General features: G+C 41.1%; 2 protein-coding genes across 5 annotated transcripts in view; one reads left to right on the top strand and one right to left on the bottom strand.

The window, feature by feature from the left end:
- The window catches only part of LRP11 (LDL receptor related protein 11), a 52,854-nt gene extending 42,161 nt beyond the window's left edge, over positions 1–10,693 (top strand). The window contains exons 6-7 of one of the 2 annotated variants that reach the window (XM_024248412.3): positions 3,164–3,259; positions 8,789–10,693. In XM_024248412.3, coding sequence (XP_024104180.1) covers positions 3,164–3,259; positions 8,789–8,943 — 251 coding nt within the window. In that variant the 3' untranslated portion in view covers positions 8,944–10,693. The remainder of the gene's footprint in view (positions 1–3,163; positions 3,260–8,788) is intronic. The other variant, XM_054558297.2, reaches the window with a different exon arrangement.
- Positions 10,694–18,009: 7,316 nt separating this feature from the next.
- Positions 18,010–21,985, bottom strand: part of PCMT1 (protein-L-isoaspartate (D-aspartate) O-methyltransferase) — a 60,240-nt gene continuing 56,264 nt past the window's right edge. For 2 of the 3 annotated variants that reach the window (XM_024247849.3, XM_054556811.2), the window contains one exon: positions 18,010–18,806. In XM_024247849.3, the coding sequence (XP_024103617.1) occupies positions 18,794–18,806 (13 nt within the window). In that variant the 3' untranslated portion in view covers positions 18,010–18,793. 3 annotated transcript variants of the gene reach the window in all.

The following is a 21,985-nucleotide window of genomic DNA, read 5'->3' as shown; positions in this document are numbered from 1 at the left end:
ACTTCCAAATTTATTATTGGAGAGAAAGATAAAGCAGAATGCATAGAAGTCCCTTTGCAAGCTAACCTGGCAGTACGGCATGGGGGAGGAGGAAAGGGATGAAGGGAGAAGTGTCACAAGTGGTTTTTAGGTAATTTAGCAGTTTGATTTCCAAGCTGTTTCAGGGTTGCTAGTTTTGTGTGTGCGGCTGCTGGATGGACTGTTTTGCATATCAGTGATTTATGTCTCTACAGAACAAATCTTGTGTTTCTTTTGGAGATCCACGAGCAACTGGCATTTGAAAAAATCAGGCATTATTAACTTTAAAACAGTAATGTTTTCTGTATCTCTACCAAGCAAAAGCTCAGGAACATTCACTGGAGTTATCTGTAGTAATCTAAACAAGGCTTACATTGAACCTTCAAAATGTTATTGAAAATATTCATATTTTTAGGTCAGGTGCTGTGGCTCACACCTGTAATTCCAGCACTTTGGGAGGTCAAGGCGGGAGGATTGCTTGAGCTCAGGAGTTCAAGACCAGCCTGGGAAACATGGCAAAATCCCATCTCTACAAAAAAAATAGAAAAATTAGTCAGGTGTGGTGATGCTTACCTGTAGTCCCAGTTAGTTGGGAGGCTGAGGTGGGAGGATCACTTGAGCCTGAGAAGTCGAGGCTGCAGTGAGCTGAGATTGCACCACTGCACTCTAGCCTGGGCAACAAAGGGAGACCCTGTCTCAAAAAAAAAAAGAAAAGAAAAGAAAACATACTCATATTTTCAATATGGTTATCAACACCATGAGATTTGTACCATAAAAGCAGTGGTTAAATATGTACCTATTAACTACCTCAACCCTGAGAAAAAGTGTAAAAATTACTTGCCAAAAAAAATTGCACTCTGGTCTGTCTGCTAGCAGTAAAAATATAATAAAAAACTGCATGGTCTTATTTTTCTGTATTAAATAGTGCTTTCCTATGTCAGCAGCTGTTTACAATACTTGTAGTATAGCTTCCTAGGCCAGAATCATATATAATAAAATCTTTTTTTTTTTGAAAAGGAGTCTCACTCTGTTGCCCAGGTTGGAGTGCAGTGGCACGATCTTGGCTCACTGCACCCTCTGCCTCCCAAGTTCAAGTGATTCTCCTGCCTCAGCTTCCCAAGTAGCTGGGATTACAGGCGCCCACCACCATGCCTGCCTAATTTTTTTTTTTTTTTTTTTTTTTGAGATGGAGTCTTGCTCTGTCGCCCAGGCTGGAGTGCAGTGGCGCAATCTCGGCTCACTGCAAGCTCCGCCTTCCGTGTTCACACCATTCTCCTGCCTCAGCCTCCCCAGCAGCTGGGACTACAGGCGCCCCCCACCATGCCCGGCTATTTTTTTTTGTATTTTTAGTAGAGACAGGGTTTTGCCATGTTGACTGGGCATGAGCCACTGCGTGCGGCCCTTATGTAATACAATCTTATAGAACTACCTGGCCTGGGATCAGGTATCATATAAGAGAATCCAGGTAGCTGGAGAGGTCCTTGGTGACCACTGTCGTGGCTACTGCAGTGAGTTGGACAGTAACAGAACTCTTTTTGCAGGGAAATCTGATCCTGCAGCCTATGAGCAATGGCTGTGCTTTCCTCATCTCTCTCCTTCTGTCTGAGCTCAGAGTTTATGGAGAAAGCCCAAATTATTGGCTGGTATGTAGGACCAACATACATGGAACTTTCTAGAGTAACAAGACACAGTAGACTGTCCCCAAAGTGCCAGGATTATAGGCATGAGCCACTGCACCTGGCCAACTTTGTGACTTAGCAAATTTGCAAAATGCAAGTTACCAAAGAATTTTATATGCCACCTTTAAATAATCCTATTTCAATTGCAGGAATTAGGAACATTTATGTTGATGCCATATGAGTAAAGAAGCTTTAAAAATTGTTTTGTTTCTCAATAAAATTTGTCAGTAGATTATTTCTAATTCATTGCCATTAAGCATTGTAATACTCAAAAATCCCACTTGAGGCTGGGCGTGGTGGCTCATGCCTGTCATCCCAGCACTTTGGGAGGCTGACGTGAGCGGATCACTTGAGCCCATCTGGGGAACATGGCAAAACCCCGTCTCTACTAAAAATACAAAAATTAGCCAGGCATGGTGGCGCGCATCTGTGGTCCCAGCTACTCAGGAGAATCGCTTGAGCCCAGGAGGTCAAGGCTGCAGTGAGTCATGATCGTGCCACTGCACTCTGGCCTGGGCAATGGAGACCCTGTCTCAAAATAAAAGTAAATAGGCCAGGTGTGGTGGCTCATGCCTGTAATCCTAGCACTTTAGGAGGCCAAGGCAGGTGGATCGCTTGAGGTCAGGAGTTCAAGACCAGCCTGGCCAACATGGTGAAACCCTATCTCTACTAAAAATACAAAAATTAGCAAGATGTGGTGGCACGCGCCTGTAATCCCAGCTACTCGGGAGGCTGAGGCAGGAGAATTGCTTGAACCCAGGAGGTGGACGTTGCAGTGAGCCAAGATCGTGCCACTGCACTCCAATCTGGGCAACAGAGAGAGACTCTGTCTCAAAAAAAAAAAAAAAAAAAGTAAATAATAATAATAATTTCCCCCTCAGTATCAATAGTTAAGTAATATATCATTAAATTAGAAGTACTGGTCTCTACCAAGAAACCAGTTTGCATCCCAGCCCTGTGACCCACTTACTTGTGTGAACCTTAGGTAGGAACCTGATCCTGAGCCTAACCAGAAAGAAAATTGAGCTATTTATACCTGCCATCCAGAGTTGTGGTGAGAAGGAGAAAGAGCATGTCTAAATGCCTTAAATATGTCCATTGTTTATTCTTCAAAGAAAAACCTTTCTGATTTCTGCTTTTCATGGTATGATATCCAGAGACTCCCTGTGACTCTTTTAGCCTGAGATCTCCCTTCTCCAAGAGGCGTGGTGGTAGTTCCAGTGCAGGGTGTGTCTTCCGCTCTCTCTGTTGGTGGTTTCATATTAGCTGAGTACTTTGCTTTATTCAGTGGGTCACCTTAGTTATTTACTGCTTAACTATCAAACACAGGCCTTTGTTTAGTAGAGAAATAAACAGTTCTTCTCTAAGTCATCTTAAAAAAGAAAAACAAGGCTGTATTTTCACGTTTGTTTCCTGAAGTTTCTGATGCATACACCTTCAATATATGTTCTCTTTCTTTTCTGCAGATAGTAGTTCCTCAGGGAAGAACAGAAAAGAAGAAAGTTATATATTTGAGTCAAAGGGCGATAGAGGAGGAGGGGAACACCCAGCCCCAGAAACAGGTAAACGTCCACCTTGGAAACCCTTTGCAGACTGTAGTCTTCTCAGAACTGCATGCCCTCTGGCTGAGGATATTCCCTGAGGCCATGAGAGCTCAGGACAGGAGCAGTCCGTCAGTGGACAGAAAGAACTGTCTCCTCGTTGCTTGTATTGCACTGCGTCTTGGGGGTCCTGATAGTAACCTACCATCTTTGGACCTCAGCTGCCTTTTCTATACACCCTTCCAGGTGTGACACCTGTGGAAAATGTCATACTTGTGGCATGGTGGGAGAACACAAGCTTTAGAGTCAGATGCCACAATTCAAATCCTTGCTGAAAGCTGAGCACAGTGGCTCACGCCTGTAATCCCAGCACTTTGGGAGGCCAAGGCAGGAGGATCGCTTGAGCTCAGGAGTTCAAGACCGGCCTGGGCAATATGCAAAATCCTGTCTCTACAAAAAATACAAAAATTAGCCAAGTGTGGTGACATTCGCCTGTAGTCCCAGGGAGGCTGAGGTGGGAGGATCACTTGAGCCTGGAAGGTCGAGGCTGCAATGAGATAAGATTGTGCCACTGCACTCCAGCCTGGGTGACAGAGTGAGACTGTCTCAAAAAAAAAAAAAAAAAATTCTCACTTACCCACTAAACTGTATGACCTCGAGCAGGCTATCTTATCTCTCTGGATCTCAGTTTCCTCATTCGTAAGATGAGGATAGTAACAATACCTGCCTCATAGGGTTGCTAAGAATAATATATGGGATAATTAATCTAAAGCATTTAATGCACTGTGTGGCTCATATGATGAGCCAAATATAGAAATGATGGCAGTTATTACTGAGTTATTTATGATGAAAGAAGAGTAAAGGTCTTAGAATACCTAGTTCTCTTTCCAAGTGCCCTAGTGACAAAGACAGAAGACAATAGAAATGAGGGAAGGGTGTAGGAAGTAGAATATTTACTAAGTGGAAGAAGAATACAATAATGTCATTAATTTTGGTTGATTTTAACTAGAAAGAAAAGACTTTGGACACCATCCTTTAGAAAGGCAGGCTTTAGTCTTAAATCCTACAAACTAGTAAAAGAAGCTTTAGAAGAACAAAATATAAGCTTAAGTTATAAACATTGAGAAAACTTTCTTTTTTACCCTATTTATAATATCAGGACAATATTAAAATATAATGTTTAAACAATAGATAGCTAAGAATAATCCAGATGTCAAGTACCTGGGTGACCCCCTTGGTCTGCTGGCCTCCTGGACTTAGCCTGTCCCAAGATATTTGAATAAAAGGGGCCCTGTGCCCTATCAAGGGAAGAGGGAAACCAGCCTGCCTCTTGCCTCCCCACACATATGCATCCAGAGAGTCTCAGCTCTAGTTGGCTGTTGCCTATTCTGGTTGTTACATATTTTTTTCTTTATTTTGTTTTTGAGACATCGAGTCTCACTCTGTTGTCCAGGTTGGAGTACAGTGGCGCGATCTCGGCTCACTGCAGCCTCTGCTTCCTGGGTTCAAACGATTCCCCTGCCTCAGCCTCCCTAGTAGCTGGGATTACAGGCACATGCCGCCACGCCCGGCTAATTTTTGTATTTTTAGTAGAGATGGGGTTTTGCCATGTTGGCCAGGCTGGTCTCAAAACTTCTGACCTCAAGTGATCCGCCTGCCTCAGCCTCCCACCGTGCTGAGATTACAGGTGTGAACCACTGTGCCCAGCCTGTTACGTATTTTAAATGTCACCCCCATTCATATGAACAGAATACATAATTCATCACCCTAGCTGGTTACTGAGAATACCATCATGGTGTGTTTTAGAAGGAGCTAGAAAGTTGTAAATCTCAAATTATCCAAACTAAGCCAACTAAATATTAAAAGTCAAGAATAATTTTCAATATTCTGGCAAGTACTTTTGGGAGATTTCATTTTCCTTGTCATAAAAGCATTAAACAGGAATCAGATCAGACAGTTCAGCAGCCTCATATCTGACTTAGCAAATAGAATATTTTCCCAGATCTCGTCTGTTTTATTGTTACCATAGCTAAACCTGAGCCCCGGCATTGGGATTGGCATCATCAACCACAGCTTCCTAACCTAAATGCTGGTGCTCATCTTTAAGCAAGTCCCCCGGACTGGGGCTGGGTGTTGCGGTCCAATTCGTGAGAAATGATTTGGGGTTCCTGGGGTTTTCTGTGGGTATTGACCAAAGTTTCTTTTTTTGTCCTGTTCCTTTGTAACATATGCAACTTAGAGGAAGGTGGAGGGAGAATGGCACCTTGGGGCCACTTAGCCTTGTCAGAACTTCTTTCATCAGGTGGAGACTAGGAGGCAGTAGTAGCTACTGAGGCCCCAAACTGCTGGCATGGAGAGACCAGGCAGCCATCTTGACACCTCCAGAGCTGCTGTGTGTGGAATGAGACAGCTGTAGAATCCAATTCCAGTCCATAGGGTTATCACTGATTTGCATCTTTCACAATTCTCTGGAGGAATGCTGGCTTCTTGCAGAACTTTGTTTGATACCTAACAGTCTCTAAAGCAGCTTTCCCATCCCCTCCTCTAGCAACCAGACACTTTCAAACTGTTCTTGAGAATCTTGTTCAGGAGTTTTACCTGGGATTCTAAAAATACACCACAGTTGAAGTGCCGTGAGTGTGTCATCAGCTCCAGGTCCTCTTGTCTTCAAGAGGCGGCCAACTATACCTGGGACCAGTTTTAAGCCCAGTAAATCAAGACTGACTGGAGTGAACTTCCTCAGCTACCTGCCCCCCAAATGTAAAAACTCATCTGGTTGCATTCACCCCTCTTCCTCTCCTCCAGTACTAAAGAAAGAGGTGTCTCCTCTTTCCAAGGTCTCTCTCCCTGATCTGGATATAGCCCCTGATTTCCTCAGGTTCATTTCTCATCATCTCCTAGCTCTCCCACGGTTTTCATCTCTGTTTCTTTACTGGCTCATTCCCCTGACTGTGATCACGTTCAGATTTCTTAATATGTAAAGAAACAAAGTAGCGTCCTCCATCTTCTGTCCTCCCATAAATGAATTACCAATTGCTAAATCCAGTGGGCTCTCCAGGCTTCACCTCACTTGACCTTTCCTTAGCATTTGATTCAGCTGAGGACTTTCTTCTTGGATGTCTCTTTCCTCAGCTTCCAAAAGCCCACTCCCTACTATAGCTGTCGTCCTCCTATTTCTCTGACTGGTCTTCTTCTGGTTTTTTTGGTCCTCTGCTTTGGTCTGCCCTCTAAATGCTAGTGTTTCCCAGGACCTTGTTCCTGGCTCACCTTTCTTCCTCCTTTCTCTCTGGCTGTCCTACCCACTGTCGTGACTGCAGCTACCACCTTTATGCTAAAGGCTCCCACATATTTAGGCCCAGATAATCCAAAAGCCTAAGAAAATTCCACCTGATCGCTGATAGGCATCTCAATCTGAAAGTGTCAAAAAATAAACTTATCTCCTTCAAGCACCCAACAGTCTCTATCATACATCCAAATCACTCAAGCAAAAATCCTACAGACCAGGTAGATGGACCACCTGGTCCATCTATGCTGCATATATAATTCTATCATAGTAAGTGTAACACTTTGTTGCATTTTTTTCCCATTTAAATGTCTGTCTACCCAGACTTACTCGTTCAAAAACTGTCTCATTTACATTTTGCAGAAGTAGAGTACCATAGTGGTTAGAACTACAGGCTCTGGGGCTGTCCCGTCTGGGGTTATTTGCTAGCTCTACCACTTAACAATCTTAGACAAGTCACTTCAGTCTCTTTTTTTTTTTTTTTTTAAGACAGGATCTTACTCTGCCACCCAAGCTGGAGTACAGTTTAAGAGCTCACTGAAGCCTCTACCTCCCAGACGCAAGTGATCCTTCTGCTTTAGCCTCCCTAAGTATTGGGATTATAGGCGTGAGCCGCTGTGCCCAGCCTCACTTCTCTTTTTTTTGAGATAGGCTCTCACACTGTCACCCAGGCTGGAGTGCACTAGCCTGATCATGGTTCATAACAGCCTCAACTTTCTGGGCTCAGGTGATTCGCCTACTTCAGCCTCCCGAGTAGCTGGGACTGCAGGTGCATGCCACAACTGGCTAATAATTTTTTGTAGAGACAAGGTCTCGCCATGTTGCCCAGGTTACTCCTGGGATCAAGCAATTTGCCCACCTCTGCCTTCCAAAGTGCTGGTATCACATGCCTGAGCCACTGTGCCTGGCCCTCACTTCATTGTTGATGCCTTAGCTCCCTCATTTGTAAAATGGGGATAATAATAGCACCAATTTATGTGGTGGTTGTGAGAATTCAATGATTTAAGCTATAAAGCTGGTATTCTTGGCATTAGCTTATCTTGAGGGGGGTGGTATTTATTTACAAATAAAAGGATCATCAGCACTTAGCTCAGTGTCTGGCACGTGGAAGAAGGCTTTTAATGAATGCAGAATGAATGAATAAATGAGAGCAAATGTTATAGAATGAGCCTACACAAAGGAAATGTTTCTCCTCCAGTTCCACCAGTTGGCAAGATCCCTACAGCTAAAAACAGTTCCACCATATCATCTCCAGACCTGGCCTGGCTACAGAGTAGATCAGACTAAAAATAGAGCCTGCTAAGCTTGATGAAAAAGACTGATATTGGCACACCCTGTCCTTCCAGACTCCTGCAAGCCTTGCTACTTCTAGTCTGGTGTCTAGGATCCGCCTCACAGGAAAAACTAAAGAAATGTTTTCCTTTAATGTCCAAAATCACACCAGCATATTTGGAAGTTAGTTTTCAACAAAGGTTCTACTGACTGAGTCGGTTCCCTGGATTTAGAAAGGAAATAAATTTCTTAAGCCCTAACCAGAACAAGAAATCAGGAGTTAGTTCATACTTAGTTGAAGAATGATCATGTATGAATCCATAAATATAGTCTATGACTACAACAAAAAAATTTCATGACCAGAATGCCTATTTCAGTTGGATATGAGTGACTAGATGGTAGTATGGGTACCCTTTGATGCCATACAAATTGTGTAGGAAGCTGGTAGAGAATTTGGTTTTAAAGAGGTCTGTGTTGGCCGGGCACAGTGGCTCACGCCTGTAATCCCAGCACTTTGGGAGGCCGAGGCAGGTGGATCACGAGGTCAGGAGTTCGAGACCAGCCTGGCCAAGATGTTGAAACCCCATCTCTACTAAAAATACAAAAATTAGCTGGGCACAGTGGCAGGCACCTGTAATCCCAGCTACTTGGGAGGCTGAGGCAGGAGAATCACTTGAACCCAGGAGGTAGAGGTTGCAGTGAGCCGAGATTGAGCCATTACACTCCAGCCTGGGCAACAGAGCAAGACTCCATCTCAAAAAAAAAAAAAAGTCTAGGTTTGGGACGTGGACCTACAACTTACAGCCTCCTAGGCAAATCAGCAAATTACTTAACCTCAGTACACCTTAGTTAATCTGCAAAATGGTGATAATACTAATACCAATTTGTTTGGATTAAATAAAATAGTGCATGCAAAGCGCATAGCATATAGTGACCAGTAGCTGTCACTGTGACTAATCACTGGCTTGCCCTCTTCATGTCTAACCTTCTCAAAGGTGCGGTGCTACCCCTGGCGCTGGGTTTGGCTATCACTGCTCTGCTGCTTCTCATGGTTGCATGCCGACTACGACTGGTGAAACAGAAACTGAAAAAAGCTCGTCCCATTACATCTGAGGAATCGGACTACCTCATAAATGGGATGTATCTATAGTAATGTAATTTCAATAGCTTGGGGCAGGGACATGTTTTGTTTATAATTTATACATCTATTAAGTTCTGGATATTTACGGCTTCTTTTGTTTTTAATTGGGCCAGAAGATTCTGCAAATCCCAAATCTTTATTATTTATTGTAAAAAAATGTTCCTTAGGAAGTCATAAAGTATTTTGAAATTTAGAGAGGAATTCATGATTAAAGATTTCTAAAAATATAATTCTGATTTATGTAAGCTGTCCCTGAAAATAGAAATGTGTGCTTAGCTGAGAGAAAATTCAGCATCTCAGGAGGTGGTATTAGGATGACTGTGTTAACCCATTACCTTTTAGAAGCCAACTGTTGGCCCCTTACCATGCTGGACTGCTATAGGCCCAGCTTCTCCTTGTTCTGTGGCCCTTTTCTTCCTCCTTGAAGCTCCCAATGTTCTTTTTCTTTTCCCTCTAAACCTGTTTCTGAGAGTGGATCTCAAGCGAGTTCATGCCTTCAATCAGATGTTACTTAGGGTGGGTATACCTAAATTATAAACCTTACGTACAAGTCAGTGAGCCTTAGGGAAGGTGAGTGTGGGTCCTTCCTAATCCCTCTGACATCATGTCATATAGGTGGCTGCCTCCTTAGACTGACCTTTGGGAGAAAAAAAACCCAGACTGAATTAGTAACAGCTCTAAGATGGTCATGCAGTGAGATAGGAAATCAAGACGGAAGCAGAGAATCTGGCATGCCAAAAACTAACAGAAACTTAGTTGAGGGCAAAGAGAGCAAGTAGAACGTTTAATACTTCGTTACATCAAGTCAACACTGCTCCATGGTGAGAGCACAGCAACTCATTTATATATATATAGCCTTTGTTGATGAAAGAGAAAAATGACAATTGAAGAGAGGACGTTGAGTGGATTCCTGGGTACAGCTTTTGTAAAAATGTCACCATGGCTTTCCTCCAATGGAATGAGTCGATTTTTTTTAACGCTATAAAATGTTAGAATGTGCCATCAGCTAATGCCAGGCTTACATATTTCTAGAGCATAAAGCAGTTGTTCACAAATTCATCTTTATAGAAAACCAGCATCTAGCTTAGCATCTTTCCTCTTTTAATTTGTAGGCTTTTAAAGGCAAGTCATTCCCACCATCACTTAACGCCGGGATTATACACATTCTAGAAATGATTCTGAGAGGAATGTATAGTATGGTGCCTATCTATACTCACATGATATTATTTACATTTTTTTTAACCATAAGTGGCAAATATTTTAAAATATTTGAAAAACACTCCAGAATCTAGTACACTTTATTTTTAGACTGAACCTAAAATAGGTTGTTCTTTTAACAAAGGGTTTAATTTGGGTGGGGAAATATAACATATCAAAATACATGAACAAATGGAAAGTTACTTCTAGAAAAGCAAAGAAATTGGGTATCATCATTTTTGTTTCTTGGGAAGCTAATTTTGTTGAATGTTTAGAATTGAGCAAAGATGTAAATTTTTGAAGGGCAGTTTAGAAAAATTAACTTTGTGAATGAACTTAAGATGTCTGTACTCTATATGTGATGCTGTGCAGTTTGTTTTTGTAAGGAAAGATGTCAACTATAGCCATAACCAATAAAATAAAAACTGATGAGGCATGCAGCTTTCAGCACATCTTTTATACATGAAGAAATTAATTTTGTGTTGCTATGGTGTTGAAATATCCAAGATGTTCTGTATCTATGTAAACATGATTCCTTTAATAAATTGTATTTTATTATTAAGCCTTTTTTTCCTTTTATTATAATCATAAGTTGCTATTATTAACTGAGTTGTTACTGCATTATTTGGATTCAATCATACCAACCCTATTTTACAACGGGGGAAATTGAGTATTAGAGAAAGTGACTTGCCCAGGGCCACATAAAGCATACTCGAGGGAAGGAGAATCAAGGTCTACAAAATATTTATATTATCAGGTAGACTCAATGTGACTTTTAAAAGTGATCTTACCTGTAGATTATCTGATTGAAGGAGTTCTGCATCTAAGACAATTGAAACATAATTTTAAAGGGAAAAGGCGTCCACAATTTCTCTCTTAAACGTGTTCTTATGTTTTACATGTCTTTTCCTAAGGCTCACTAACTCCTCCTGAACACTTAAAACTTACTTTTTCCTTTCATTCTTAGTAGACAGCAGCTATTCCTCCAGCCTTCCACAGCATTTTACTGTTTTAAATCAGCTGAGTACCCAATACATTCTCTTCCATAGGAAAATAACAGGATTTTTTTCATCTTGCTCCCAATGACTTCAAAACCCGTGGTCTGGCCCCACAACTCAGTCCCACTCAGCAACACCTCTCTTCAGTTACTGATGGCTGTTCACATTGCCCTTTACTAGATTTTCCTTTGACCCACACAGAGATGCTTTTTTTCTTTTTTTTGGGACCGAGTCTCACTCTGTTGCCTAGGCTGTAGTGCAGTGGCGTGAGCTCACCTCTCTCAGCTCACGGCAACCTCCGCCTCCCAGGTTCAAGCAATTCTTGTGCCTCAGCCTCCGATTAGCTGGGACTACAGGTGTGCACCACCATGCCCAGCTAATTTTTGTATTTTTTTAGTAGAGATGGGGTTTCACCATGTTGGCCAGGCTGGTCTTGAGCTCCTGACCTCAGATGATCCACCCGCCTCAGCCTCCCAAAATGCTGGGATTACAGGCGTGAGCCACCACGCCTGGCCGAGATGCATATTTCTATTTCCCTTTCCATTTTGCTGTTCAAGGCCAACTCTGTTGATTACTTCACCTGTGTAAACAAACAGGTGTGCTGTGCCCCAGAACACAAGCCACCATCCTTACCTTCAGATGTTCCCTCAACATCATGTTGATGATGCCTCTTAACACAGCATCTGAGCCTGAGATTCCATAGTTTGGGCTTCTTGTTAAATTCAATTACAGTATCTCAAAACAATTTCATGTTTTGGCTTGCTTTCTCAAAATGGATTATGCCACTTTATTCCTAGCAGAATTATTTTAATGTTTTTGTTTTCTGGACTCCAGGTTATCTACAATTTTTCGGATTAAAATTGAACAAGAATTTCTAACAAAGAACTGCCCAAGCTGAATACAAAGAGGGAGAAGCTTAGTTTGCAGTTTGCCATTCACAAATTTCTCGTCTCATTGGCTTTTTAAGCATCTGTGTTGCAGACTTTTCTGTTCCTGTCCCCATTTTCCGACCTACTAGATTCTAGTATTCTAAAAATAAAATGAATATTTTAAGTTATAGCTACTTTAGTGGATAAACACAGATTCTCCAGCTAAATAGAAAACCACCAAGGACAAAAATAAGGTTAGACATCCCAAAGCTGAATGTTTTTGGGAATTGACTGGTTAGAACTGAGCCTTCTCCTATATTTCCCATATTTAGGTCTAAGCATATCTTCCTTCCTACTTATTTTAATTCTCAAATCACATTAGTTTTTAAAATCTTATGTCATCACCCTGCAAATTGGAAAGAGATCAATTTATAATATTATTCAGCTTAAATCCTTTTATGAAGTTATTTCAAAATTTAGGAAACTTCTCAAAATATTTTAATACAAAAATAATGTTAACTTTTACAAAAGTAGCTTGGGGAAATTGGGCCAGGTGCAGTGGCTCATGCCTGTAATCCCAACACTTCAAGAGGCGAGGTGGGTGGATCACCTGAGGTCAGGAGTTCGAGACCAGCCTGGCCAAAATGGTGAGACTAAAAATACAAAAATTACTAAAAATACAAAATTTAGCTGGGCATGGTGGCAAACCTGTAAAGCCCAGCTATTTGGGAGGCTGAGGTGGGAGAATCGCTTGAACCCAGGAGGTGGAGGTTGCAGTGAGCTGAGATTGTGCACTCCAGCATGGGCAACAGAGCAAGACTCCATCTCAAAAAAAAAAAAAAAAAGGCCACGTGCAGTGGCTCACACCTGTAATCCCAACACTTTGGGAGGCCGAGGTGGGCAGACCACGAGGTCAGGAGTTCGACACCAGCCTGGCCAACATAGTGAAACCCCATCGCTACTAAAAAAATTAGCTGGGCGTGCTGGCGTGCACCTGTAGTCCCAGCTACTAGGGAGGCTGAGGTAGGAGAATCGCTTGAACACAGGAGGCAGAGGCTGCAGCGAGCCAAGATAGCGCCACTGCACTCCAGCCCGGGCACCAGTGTGAGACTCCATCTCAAAAAAAAAAAAAGCTCAGGAAAATAGTGTATGGGCTTTTTTTTTTTTAAAGGTGCTCTTTCATTTTCATAGTCATTTCATATGACCAAATACTCAAAATTCAAATGAATCAAGAGTTCTTACATTTAAGCAAAACAGTTCTACAGATGAAACTAGAGATCTCGATAAATCTCCAAATATATGATCTAGAGATTTGTGTATAGAAAAAGAAATCAGAATCATGAACTGCAATCTGTAAGACCACAGCTTTAACTTTTTTTTCCTGCCAGGGAGGTGGAAAGATGAGGAAAAACTGAGGGGGGTGAGAGGAGGGACAGACAGAAGCATGCCTCATAGGTTCTGAGGGCCCCCTAGCACAGCACAGCCCTATATGGGAACTGAAAGTCAGATTTTACTCTTATGTTCTCTCCCAAGCAAAGGGCCATTTCACAGAGATTCCTGGTTGAAACAACACAAAGTCACTTAAAAAGATGAAGCTGGGACTGGGCACAATGGCTCACGCCTGTAATCCCAGCACTTTCAGAGGCTAAGGTGGGATCACGAGGTCAAGAGATCGAGACCATCCCGGCCAACACGGTGAAACCCTGTCTCTACTAAAAATACAAAAATTAGCTGAGCGTGGTGGCGCACGCCTGTAGTCCCAGCTACTTGGGAGGCTGAGGCAGGAGAATCACTTGAACCTGGGAGGCAGAGTTTGCAGTAAGCCGAGATTGCACCACTGCACTCCAGCTTGGAGAACGAGTGACAGACTATTTCTCAAAAAAAAAAAAGCCAGAAAGATGAAGCCGGAAGTGGGGAACCAACAATCATTATTGTAGCAATGATATTAGGATTAAAGATAAGGAAATTATTGGACTTGATTACCCCCCCCTTTTATTTTTTTGAGACAGAGTCTGGCTCTGTCGCCCAGGCTGGAGTGCAGTGGCACAATCTCGGCTCATTGCAACCTCTGCCTCCTGGGTTCAAGTGATTCTCCTGTCTCAACCTCCCAAGTAGCTGGGATTACAGGCACCCACCACCACACCCGGCTAATTTTGTATTTTTAGTAGAGACGTGGTTTCGCCATGTTGGTCAGGCTGGTCTTGAACTCCTAACCTCAGGTGATCCACCCACCTCGGCCTCCCAAAGTGCTGGGATTAAAGGCGTGAGCCACCGCACCCGGCCTGATTTCCTTTTTATCATATTACAATACACAAATATTCCTTGGCCCCTTGGGTCAGCTGGTTTTCTTCAAGTGGGATTCTTTCACCAGCCCTCTATTTGAGCCACGTGCTAGGTTTAGTGAGAACACAACACTCATCTTTCTGGAAAATGGTCAGAGGAATCCAGAGATCCAACTGAAATCCAATCAGAACCCATTTGTTTTACTGTTCAGTTCTTTAAGAACACAGTAAGTTGTAGGCAATGATTTATACCTAGAAGAATTTTAGCACTTACCTAAAATAAGGTATTAGCCTCTGAACCACATTTAGAACATTAAAAATAATCCATTTATTTCATTTACAATATTAGTGTTCAGTTACCATACTCATATATTTTAGTAACATATCAAACTATTTTGTTAACATTTAGCTGAAAACCAAAAATACCCACCTGGCTAATGAAACAAAACTAAGCAGCTTTGTTTCCTGGCTGACAATCACACACCAAGAATAGCTTCAAAAATTCATGAGCATTATTACTCAAAGATGTTATTCTATTTTAGATCAATTGAATTTTTAAGATGCTTTAATAGAGGTATATTATATACGAATTTTAAAAGTTCAGTGGGCCAGGCACGGTGGCTCACGCCTGTAATCCCAACACTTTGGGAGGCCAAGGCAGGCAGATCCCAAGGTCAGGAGATGGAGACCATCTTGGCTAATGCAGTGAAACCCCGTCTCTACTAAAAATACAAAAAATTAGCTGGGCGTGGTGACGTGGGAGGCTGAGGCAGTAGAATCACTTGAACCCGGGAGGCGGAGATTGCAGTGAGCCAAGATCGCACCACTGCACAGTGAGCTTTTTTTGAACAATGGCAGTTTTTAAAATTAGGGCAGTGGAATTTAAAATATTTGCATGAAAAATGTTAATGGATTATTTTCCCCCCAGAATGTCATTTTCTTCTAATGTTATTGACTGGAAAAGAGTTGAAACCCTTGACCAGGTGCGGTGGCTCACACCTGTAATCCCAGCACTTTGGGAGGCCAAGGTGGGTGGATCACTTGAGGTCAGGAGTTCGAGACCAGCCTGACCAACATGGTGAAACCCCGTCTCTATGAAAAAAAATACAAAATTAGCCAGGTGTGGTGGCGCCTGCCTGTAATCTCAGCTACTTGGGAGGCTGAGGCAGGAGAATTGCTTGAACCCAGGAGGCAAAGGTTGCAGTAAGCTGAGATCGCACCATTGCACTCAAAAAAAAAAAGAAACCCTCAATAAAAAGCTGATATTCATAATTCAGGCTTAGATTATGTAAGTGGTTTTTGTTTTAAGAGATAGGGTTCTTAGGTTTCTATTAGAAGGGTGGAGGAAAAGAGTTTTTAAAAAAGAGAGGGAGAGACTGAGTCTTACTCGTTGCCCAGGCTGGAGTGCAGTGGTGCGATCATAGCTCACTATGGCTTTGCTTACTACAGCCTCGAACTCCTGGGCTCAAGCAATTCTCCTGCATCAGCCTCCCAAGTAGCTAGGACTACAGGAGCACATCACCATGCCTGGCTAATTTTTGTTTTTTTGTAGAGACAAGATCTCACTTTGTTGCTCAAGCTGGTCTTGAACTCCTGGCCTCAAGCAATCCTCCTCCCTCGGCCTCCCAAAGTGCTGAGATTACATGTTTGAGCCCCCATGCTTGGCCAAGATTACATACATTTTGAGAGCTTGATTTGGCCTTTAATAAAACCAAATTTGTAGAAAAATATCTCATTTCAACAGGATCTCACTAGACTGAAACTTTTTGAAATGTCGCCCTTCATATTATGTAAAGGAATCACTTCTATTAAGGAAAATGACATAAGGAAATGTTTTAGAAATTATGAATACTAAAGATCTTGACTGTAACCTGTACACACACACACATATATATATCTTACAGAAAAAAAAATCTTAGGCCTAGTTTAATCCATTATTTCCGTTTCTACCCATTTATTCATGCTCCCTTAAAGCCCATTCCTGTTTATTCAACATTCTACAATTTTAATTCATAAACATGGAAAGTCCAAGAGCAGTGCTTGAACAATGCTGAAGGCATAGCACTGTCTGTACTAATCAGGTGGCACTTAAGTTTGTCTTATCATATTTATATAATTGTCTCCTCAAACAGACTTCACACTTTTGAGAGTAAGGGCCTTTTTCTATCCCCAAACCAAACATAGAGACTCACACATAGTAAAATGTTGGTAATGGCTATGAAAGACACAGACCAGTGGATACATTTAAGAATTAATTTAAGTTGTAAAGAATATTTGACTTTGGCTGGGCACTGTGGCTCAGGCCTGTAATCCCAGCATTTTGGGAGGCTGAGGCGGGGGGATCACAAGGTCAGGAGATCAGAGACCACCCTGGCTAACAAAGTGAAACCCTGTCTCTACTAAAAATACAAAAAATTAGCCGAGCGTGGTGGTGGGCACCGGTAATCCCAGCTACTCCGGAGGCTGAGGCAGGAGAATGGCATGAACCCGGGAGGCAGAGCTTGCAGTGAGCAGAGATCGCGCCACTGCACTCCAGCCTGGGCGACAGAGCGAGACTCCGTCTCAAAAAAAAAAAAAAAAAAAAGAATATTTGACCTTTACAACTATTTAAAATGGACTAGTCCTGGACCACAGGGGTTCAGGGCCTGAGTATGGAAGCAATAAACAGCAGCAAACTGAAGCTAACAATAAATTTAAACTCTCAAGTTTTGGGCACCAAATAATGCTAGTTTCCTGTGTCTAAGACCTTACCTAAGAAGAGGCACTTGTCAAAAGATGTATCAGTTTTAAAAGCCATTTTATTTATTTATTTATTTATTTATTTATTTCTTGAGAGAGTTTCACTCGTCACCCAGGCTGGAGTGCAATGGCGCGATCTTGGCTCACTGCAACCTCTGCCTCACCGGTTCAAGAAGTTCTCCTGCCTCAGCTTCCCAAATAGCTGGGATTACAGGTGTGTGCCACCATGCCCGGCTAATTTTTTTATTTTTAGTAGAGAGGGGGTTTCACCATGTTGGCCAGGCTGGTCTTGAACTTCTGACCTCAGGTGATCTGCCCATCTTGGCCTCCCAAAGTGCTGGGATTACAGGCGTGAGCCACCACACCCAGCCTAAAAGCCATTTGTAAAGAAGTCATATTTAAGACTTTTTCAAGAGCTGGGGGGAGTGTCTCACATGCCCACAAAGGTTCTTTGCCAGAATTACACACCCACACATGCACCCAGTAGAAGGGCTTTGCTGAGAGTGCTGATTCTGCACATTCTGGAGCTTGTATTTCCTCAGTTCCAGAACTTCTTATTATAAAAGTTATAAATCACAACATTTAAATAAGATCCCAAAGTGCTACTGCCTTCTTAGAAATTCAGCTATAGTCATTATATTAATAAATCTTTGTATAGGTGAGAGATGGGTTTTGGTCTGTTCATCCTCAATCCTGTTCTTTCCTGACTTTAAGTCGATTCATTCACCACTCACTCACCAGCATTTACTGTATAGCTACTACAGGACAAGCCCTGGGCTAGGGAGTCAAAGAGAAATGACGACTGAAGTACGGTCCTGGCCCTGGAGCAGTGTAGTCACATTCTACAATGTACAGTTGGATTAATGCTAATTACTTACTCAGACTTCGCAAAAGGAAACAACCAGAGAAATAGTCTTTTTCCCGTGATCGTAAACACTCCCTATCTGGTGGACTTGCTGTTCTTTCTTCTATATTCAAAAACAACCAATGCCTCTTTTACTTTTAACTTTATTTGGCAAAGCAGCACTGCATAAACTGTTCAAGAACTAGGACACAGCTTACACAGCATGTTAAGTTCATATACATTATCAGCAGCAAATTAGAAACAGAAAACAACACTAAACTACAAGTCTCCTATAATTTTGAGAGAGAGAAGAGAAGAACTAAGTCAGTTATGTCCAATCTGAACAGCTGAGTGTTTACAGGACATCACCTGCCATCTTAAGGTTTAATATTTACAAATGCCTAGTTTTAAGGTAACAAAGCAGCTGATTGTATCTACAACATGCTATTCTATGACACCACATCAAAAGCTTTAAAAAGAAAGCTCATCTCTATTTTCTTAGTAGCATCTAACAGACATCCAAATACCAAGAATCTTAACTTGTGAATGGTGGTGTTATCCAATGCACAAAAGCAATCTCATAATACCAGAACAGAATTAAGTGTCCAAGAAAAGAAAAACCACTCCTCAAAATCAATTCACAAACTAAGTTTTCCATTTTACAGAACCCTTTCTTTTAATATTTCCAAGTAAAATATGGGCTTGTTAAAGTAATATTACACAAATTTATACTTTGCATCCTTCCTCTACCAATTTGGCTCTGTGCCTCTTTGAAGAATCAGAAATCCTAAAAAAACACACATTTTCATGCTGAAAATAACAGTGTAACAAAGTCCAAAACAAGCTGTGATGGTGTTGGTTTTCAAAAAGCTTTGAGGACTGAGATGAGCAATCCACTGTAATTTTATACTGGTCAAGCTGATGTTGCTTTTACAATTCATCCCTGTGAGGAAAAAAGAGAGAAATACATTAGTAGGAGTTACACACTGCCCAATTTGGCTTTATGATAGTTTAGATACAACTATTAAGTCAATAAAAATGCACTGATCACCAAACAATATATTTAAAAAATAAAAAAGCAAACAATCCAAGTGAAAGCAACAGAGGGTCAAGCCATTCCAAACATCTTCCATGCCACTCCAGAACCAAGTATGCAACCTAAAGGGCCTGAGTTCTTCATTTTTGATTTCTAAAAATAGATTTCTCCCTTCAATGTCAAAATTCAGAAAAATTATCTTTTAGATCTATGGTCATCTTTACACTACAGTAAAATGACAACTTAAGTATTTTAGAGGTCAAATGAGTTAATAGTTACATTCACAAAATTGGACAGAAATGTGGTCTTTTGCTCAGAATGTCCACTAGCAATTGTGGAGTGGGTCAATCTCAACCCAAGCGCTCTGAGAGAAAAGGCATCATCTGTAGGTATAATATACCTGTCAGCTGATTTCATAAGGCAGCTTTATCAGCTCCAAAATAAACCATTTGCTTAGCCAGGTGCAGCACTGTACCAGCAACTGCCAGTGAGAGGAAGGAAGGAATAAAAATGCAGTCTAAAATAAACTGTATGGTATCTCAGTTATACCTCAGTAAAACTGTTAAAAGTGAAAAAATGAATAAAACCACGAGAAAAGCCCACAAGCCTCATAGCTGAAGGTAATCTGAGTGACAAAAACAAGAACTTTAGGGGTAAAGAAACATGATATTGATAATTAAGTCTCAAGTGGTTTAAGAAAAAGGAAAAAAATTACATATATGTATATACAGAAAGAGGGGAAAGAAATATAGAAAAATGATAATAATTGATGACTCTGGATGAAGAGATTTAGGAGTTATTTGTACTATCCTAGCAACTTGTCGGCAATAAAAATTAAAAGTTTTGAAAAAGTTAAGATAAATTTGAAGGGAAGAAGAAATAAAGAGCTCATAATTTCACAAGTAAGTGGGGGTAAATTACTGGACAATTTTTTTAAACTAAATTTTGTAAATTGTGAAAGAAAATATTTTAAAATTATTTCTCCAACAGGCTGCCTTTATCCTACATTATTGGATTATCTACTAAATGACAAATCATAAGTCTGCTTCCTCTTAGTATATTCTTCCAAATAACAATATTATAATTCTCACAGAACAGCTTTTACTTAAACTCATGCAGGCATTAAAATATTTGGTCGACAAAGAATTATTTGCAAAGTGCTCTATTCATAAAGTAAAATTCACTTCTGCTTTTTAGAATATGAATTGAAGATATTGCTTTTCTTCTTTTGGCTTTTTTTTTTTTTTTTTTTTTTGGAGACAGAGTCTCGCTCTGTTGCCTAGGCTGGAGTGCAGTGGCGTGATCACGGCTCACTGCAACCTCTGCCTCCCAGGTTCCAGCAATTCTCCTGCCTCAGTCTCCCGAGTAGCTGGGATTACAGGCGCCCACCACCACACCCGGCTAAATTTTTTTTTGTATTATTAGTAGAGACAGGGTTTCACCACGTTGGTCAGGCTGGTCTCAAACTCCTGACCTCAAGTGATCTGCCCACCTCAGCCTCCCAAAGTGCTGGGATTACAGGTGTGAGCCACCGTGCCCAAGCCAAAGATACTGTTATTTTTAAATAATTTAATACAATTTGGCCGGGGCAGTGGCTCACACCTGTAATCCCAGCACTTTGGGAGGCCAAGGCGGGCGGATCATGAGGTCAGGAGATCGAGACCATCCTGGCTAACACGGTGAAACCTCATCTCTACTAAAAATACAAATAATTAGCCAGGTGTGGTGGCATGCACCTGTAATCCTAGCTACTCGGGAGGCTGAGGCAGGAGAATCGCTTGAAACACGGAGGTGAAGGTTGCAGCAAGCTGAGATCACGCCACTGCACTCCAGCCTGGGCGACAGAGCGAGACTCCATCTCAGAAAACAATAATAATAATAATAATTTACTACAATTTACCTGCTGCAAGACATTAAGTATATTGTAAATAAATTAATGCCCCCTCAACAACATAGTACCATTTTTCCAACTATCCTCTCTGTCTAAAAAATACTTTAAAAAAGGAAAAGAAATTAGGTTTATAGACCTGAATTTTAAAATTAGGGGTGCTAGGGAAAAACAAAAACTTGCTGCCAGCGCATGCACAATTTTGTAAAAGCCTAATACTCTAAAATCCATGTAACTTTCAAGTTTTTAAATTTTTCCCAATGTTCAAAATTCTGTATGACCATTTCTTTATCTGACTTACATGCATAGATCATTTACAATAAAAAATAGTATGTACTAAATTTTTAGAAAGGCTCTTCAAAACTGCTATATACTATGCTAAATATATTCATTAGGTTAATAACTGTATGTATTTCTACTAGTATATAATTATACATAATTTAATTATTTATTAGATTTTAGTAACTCTATGATACTAACATTTAGTCTTATACATTCTTTACCAAGAATAAATGAAAAGATATACTATAAGGAAACAACAATCAAAATCCATGAATGTTTTCTAATAATTTCATGGATCTTCCAAGGTAATAAAAGTGTTGTACAATTTGCTTTGTACGAAGCATTATGAGAGACAAAAAGAATTCCAAAAGTAACAGAATATATCCCTGCTTTTAAGGATGTCATGTATGTCACAATACTGGAACATATGTAAAGAGATTAAAAAGGAACAATATAGAATATGGAACACGGGATCAACTGGATCCCTTAGCACCAATACTGTCAATCTTGGAAATGCAGTCAATTCCTAACATCTTTTTCATAGATGCAAGGCACTTTAAGAAGACATCAATAAACAAAGAGCTTATGGAATAATAAACTTGAACATTCCTCAGTTTCACAAACTAAAGATGGACCAATTACACTAACTCTTGTGACTACTAAAAACAAAAATAGTCTGGGTGTGGTGGCTCACACCTGTAATCCCAGCACTTTGGGAGGCTGAGGTGGGTGGATCACTTGATGTCAGGAGTTTGAGACCAGTCTGGTCAACACAGTGAAACCCTGTCTCTACTAAAAATACAAAAATTAGCCGGGCCTCGTGGTGCGCGCCTGTAGTCCCAGCTATGCGGGAGGCTGAGGCAGGAGAATCACTTGAACCCAGGAGGCAGAGGTGCAGTGAGCCGAGATCGCATCA

Source organism: Pongo abelii, chromosome 5 (genome assembly GCF_028885655.2).
Source record: "Pongo abelii isolate AG06213 chromosome 5, NHGRI_mPonAbe1-v2.0_pri, whole genome shotgun sequence".
NCBI lineage: Eukaryota > Metazoa > Chordata > Mammalia > Primates > Hominidae > Pongo > Pongo abelii.
Note: the sequence above shows the minus strand (reverse complement) of the source record. Positions and strands in the feature narration are given on the sequence as shown.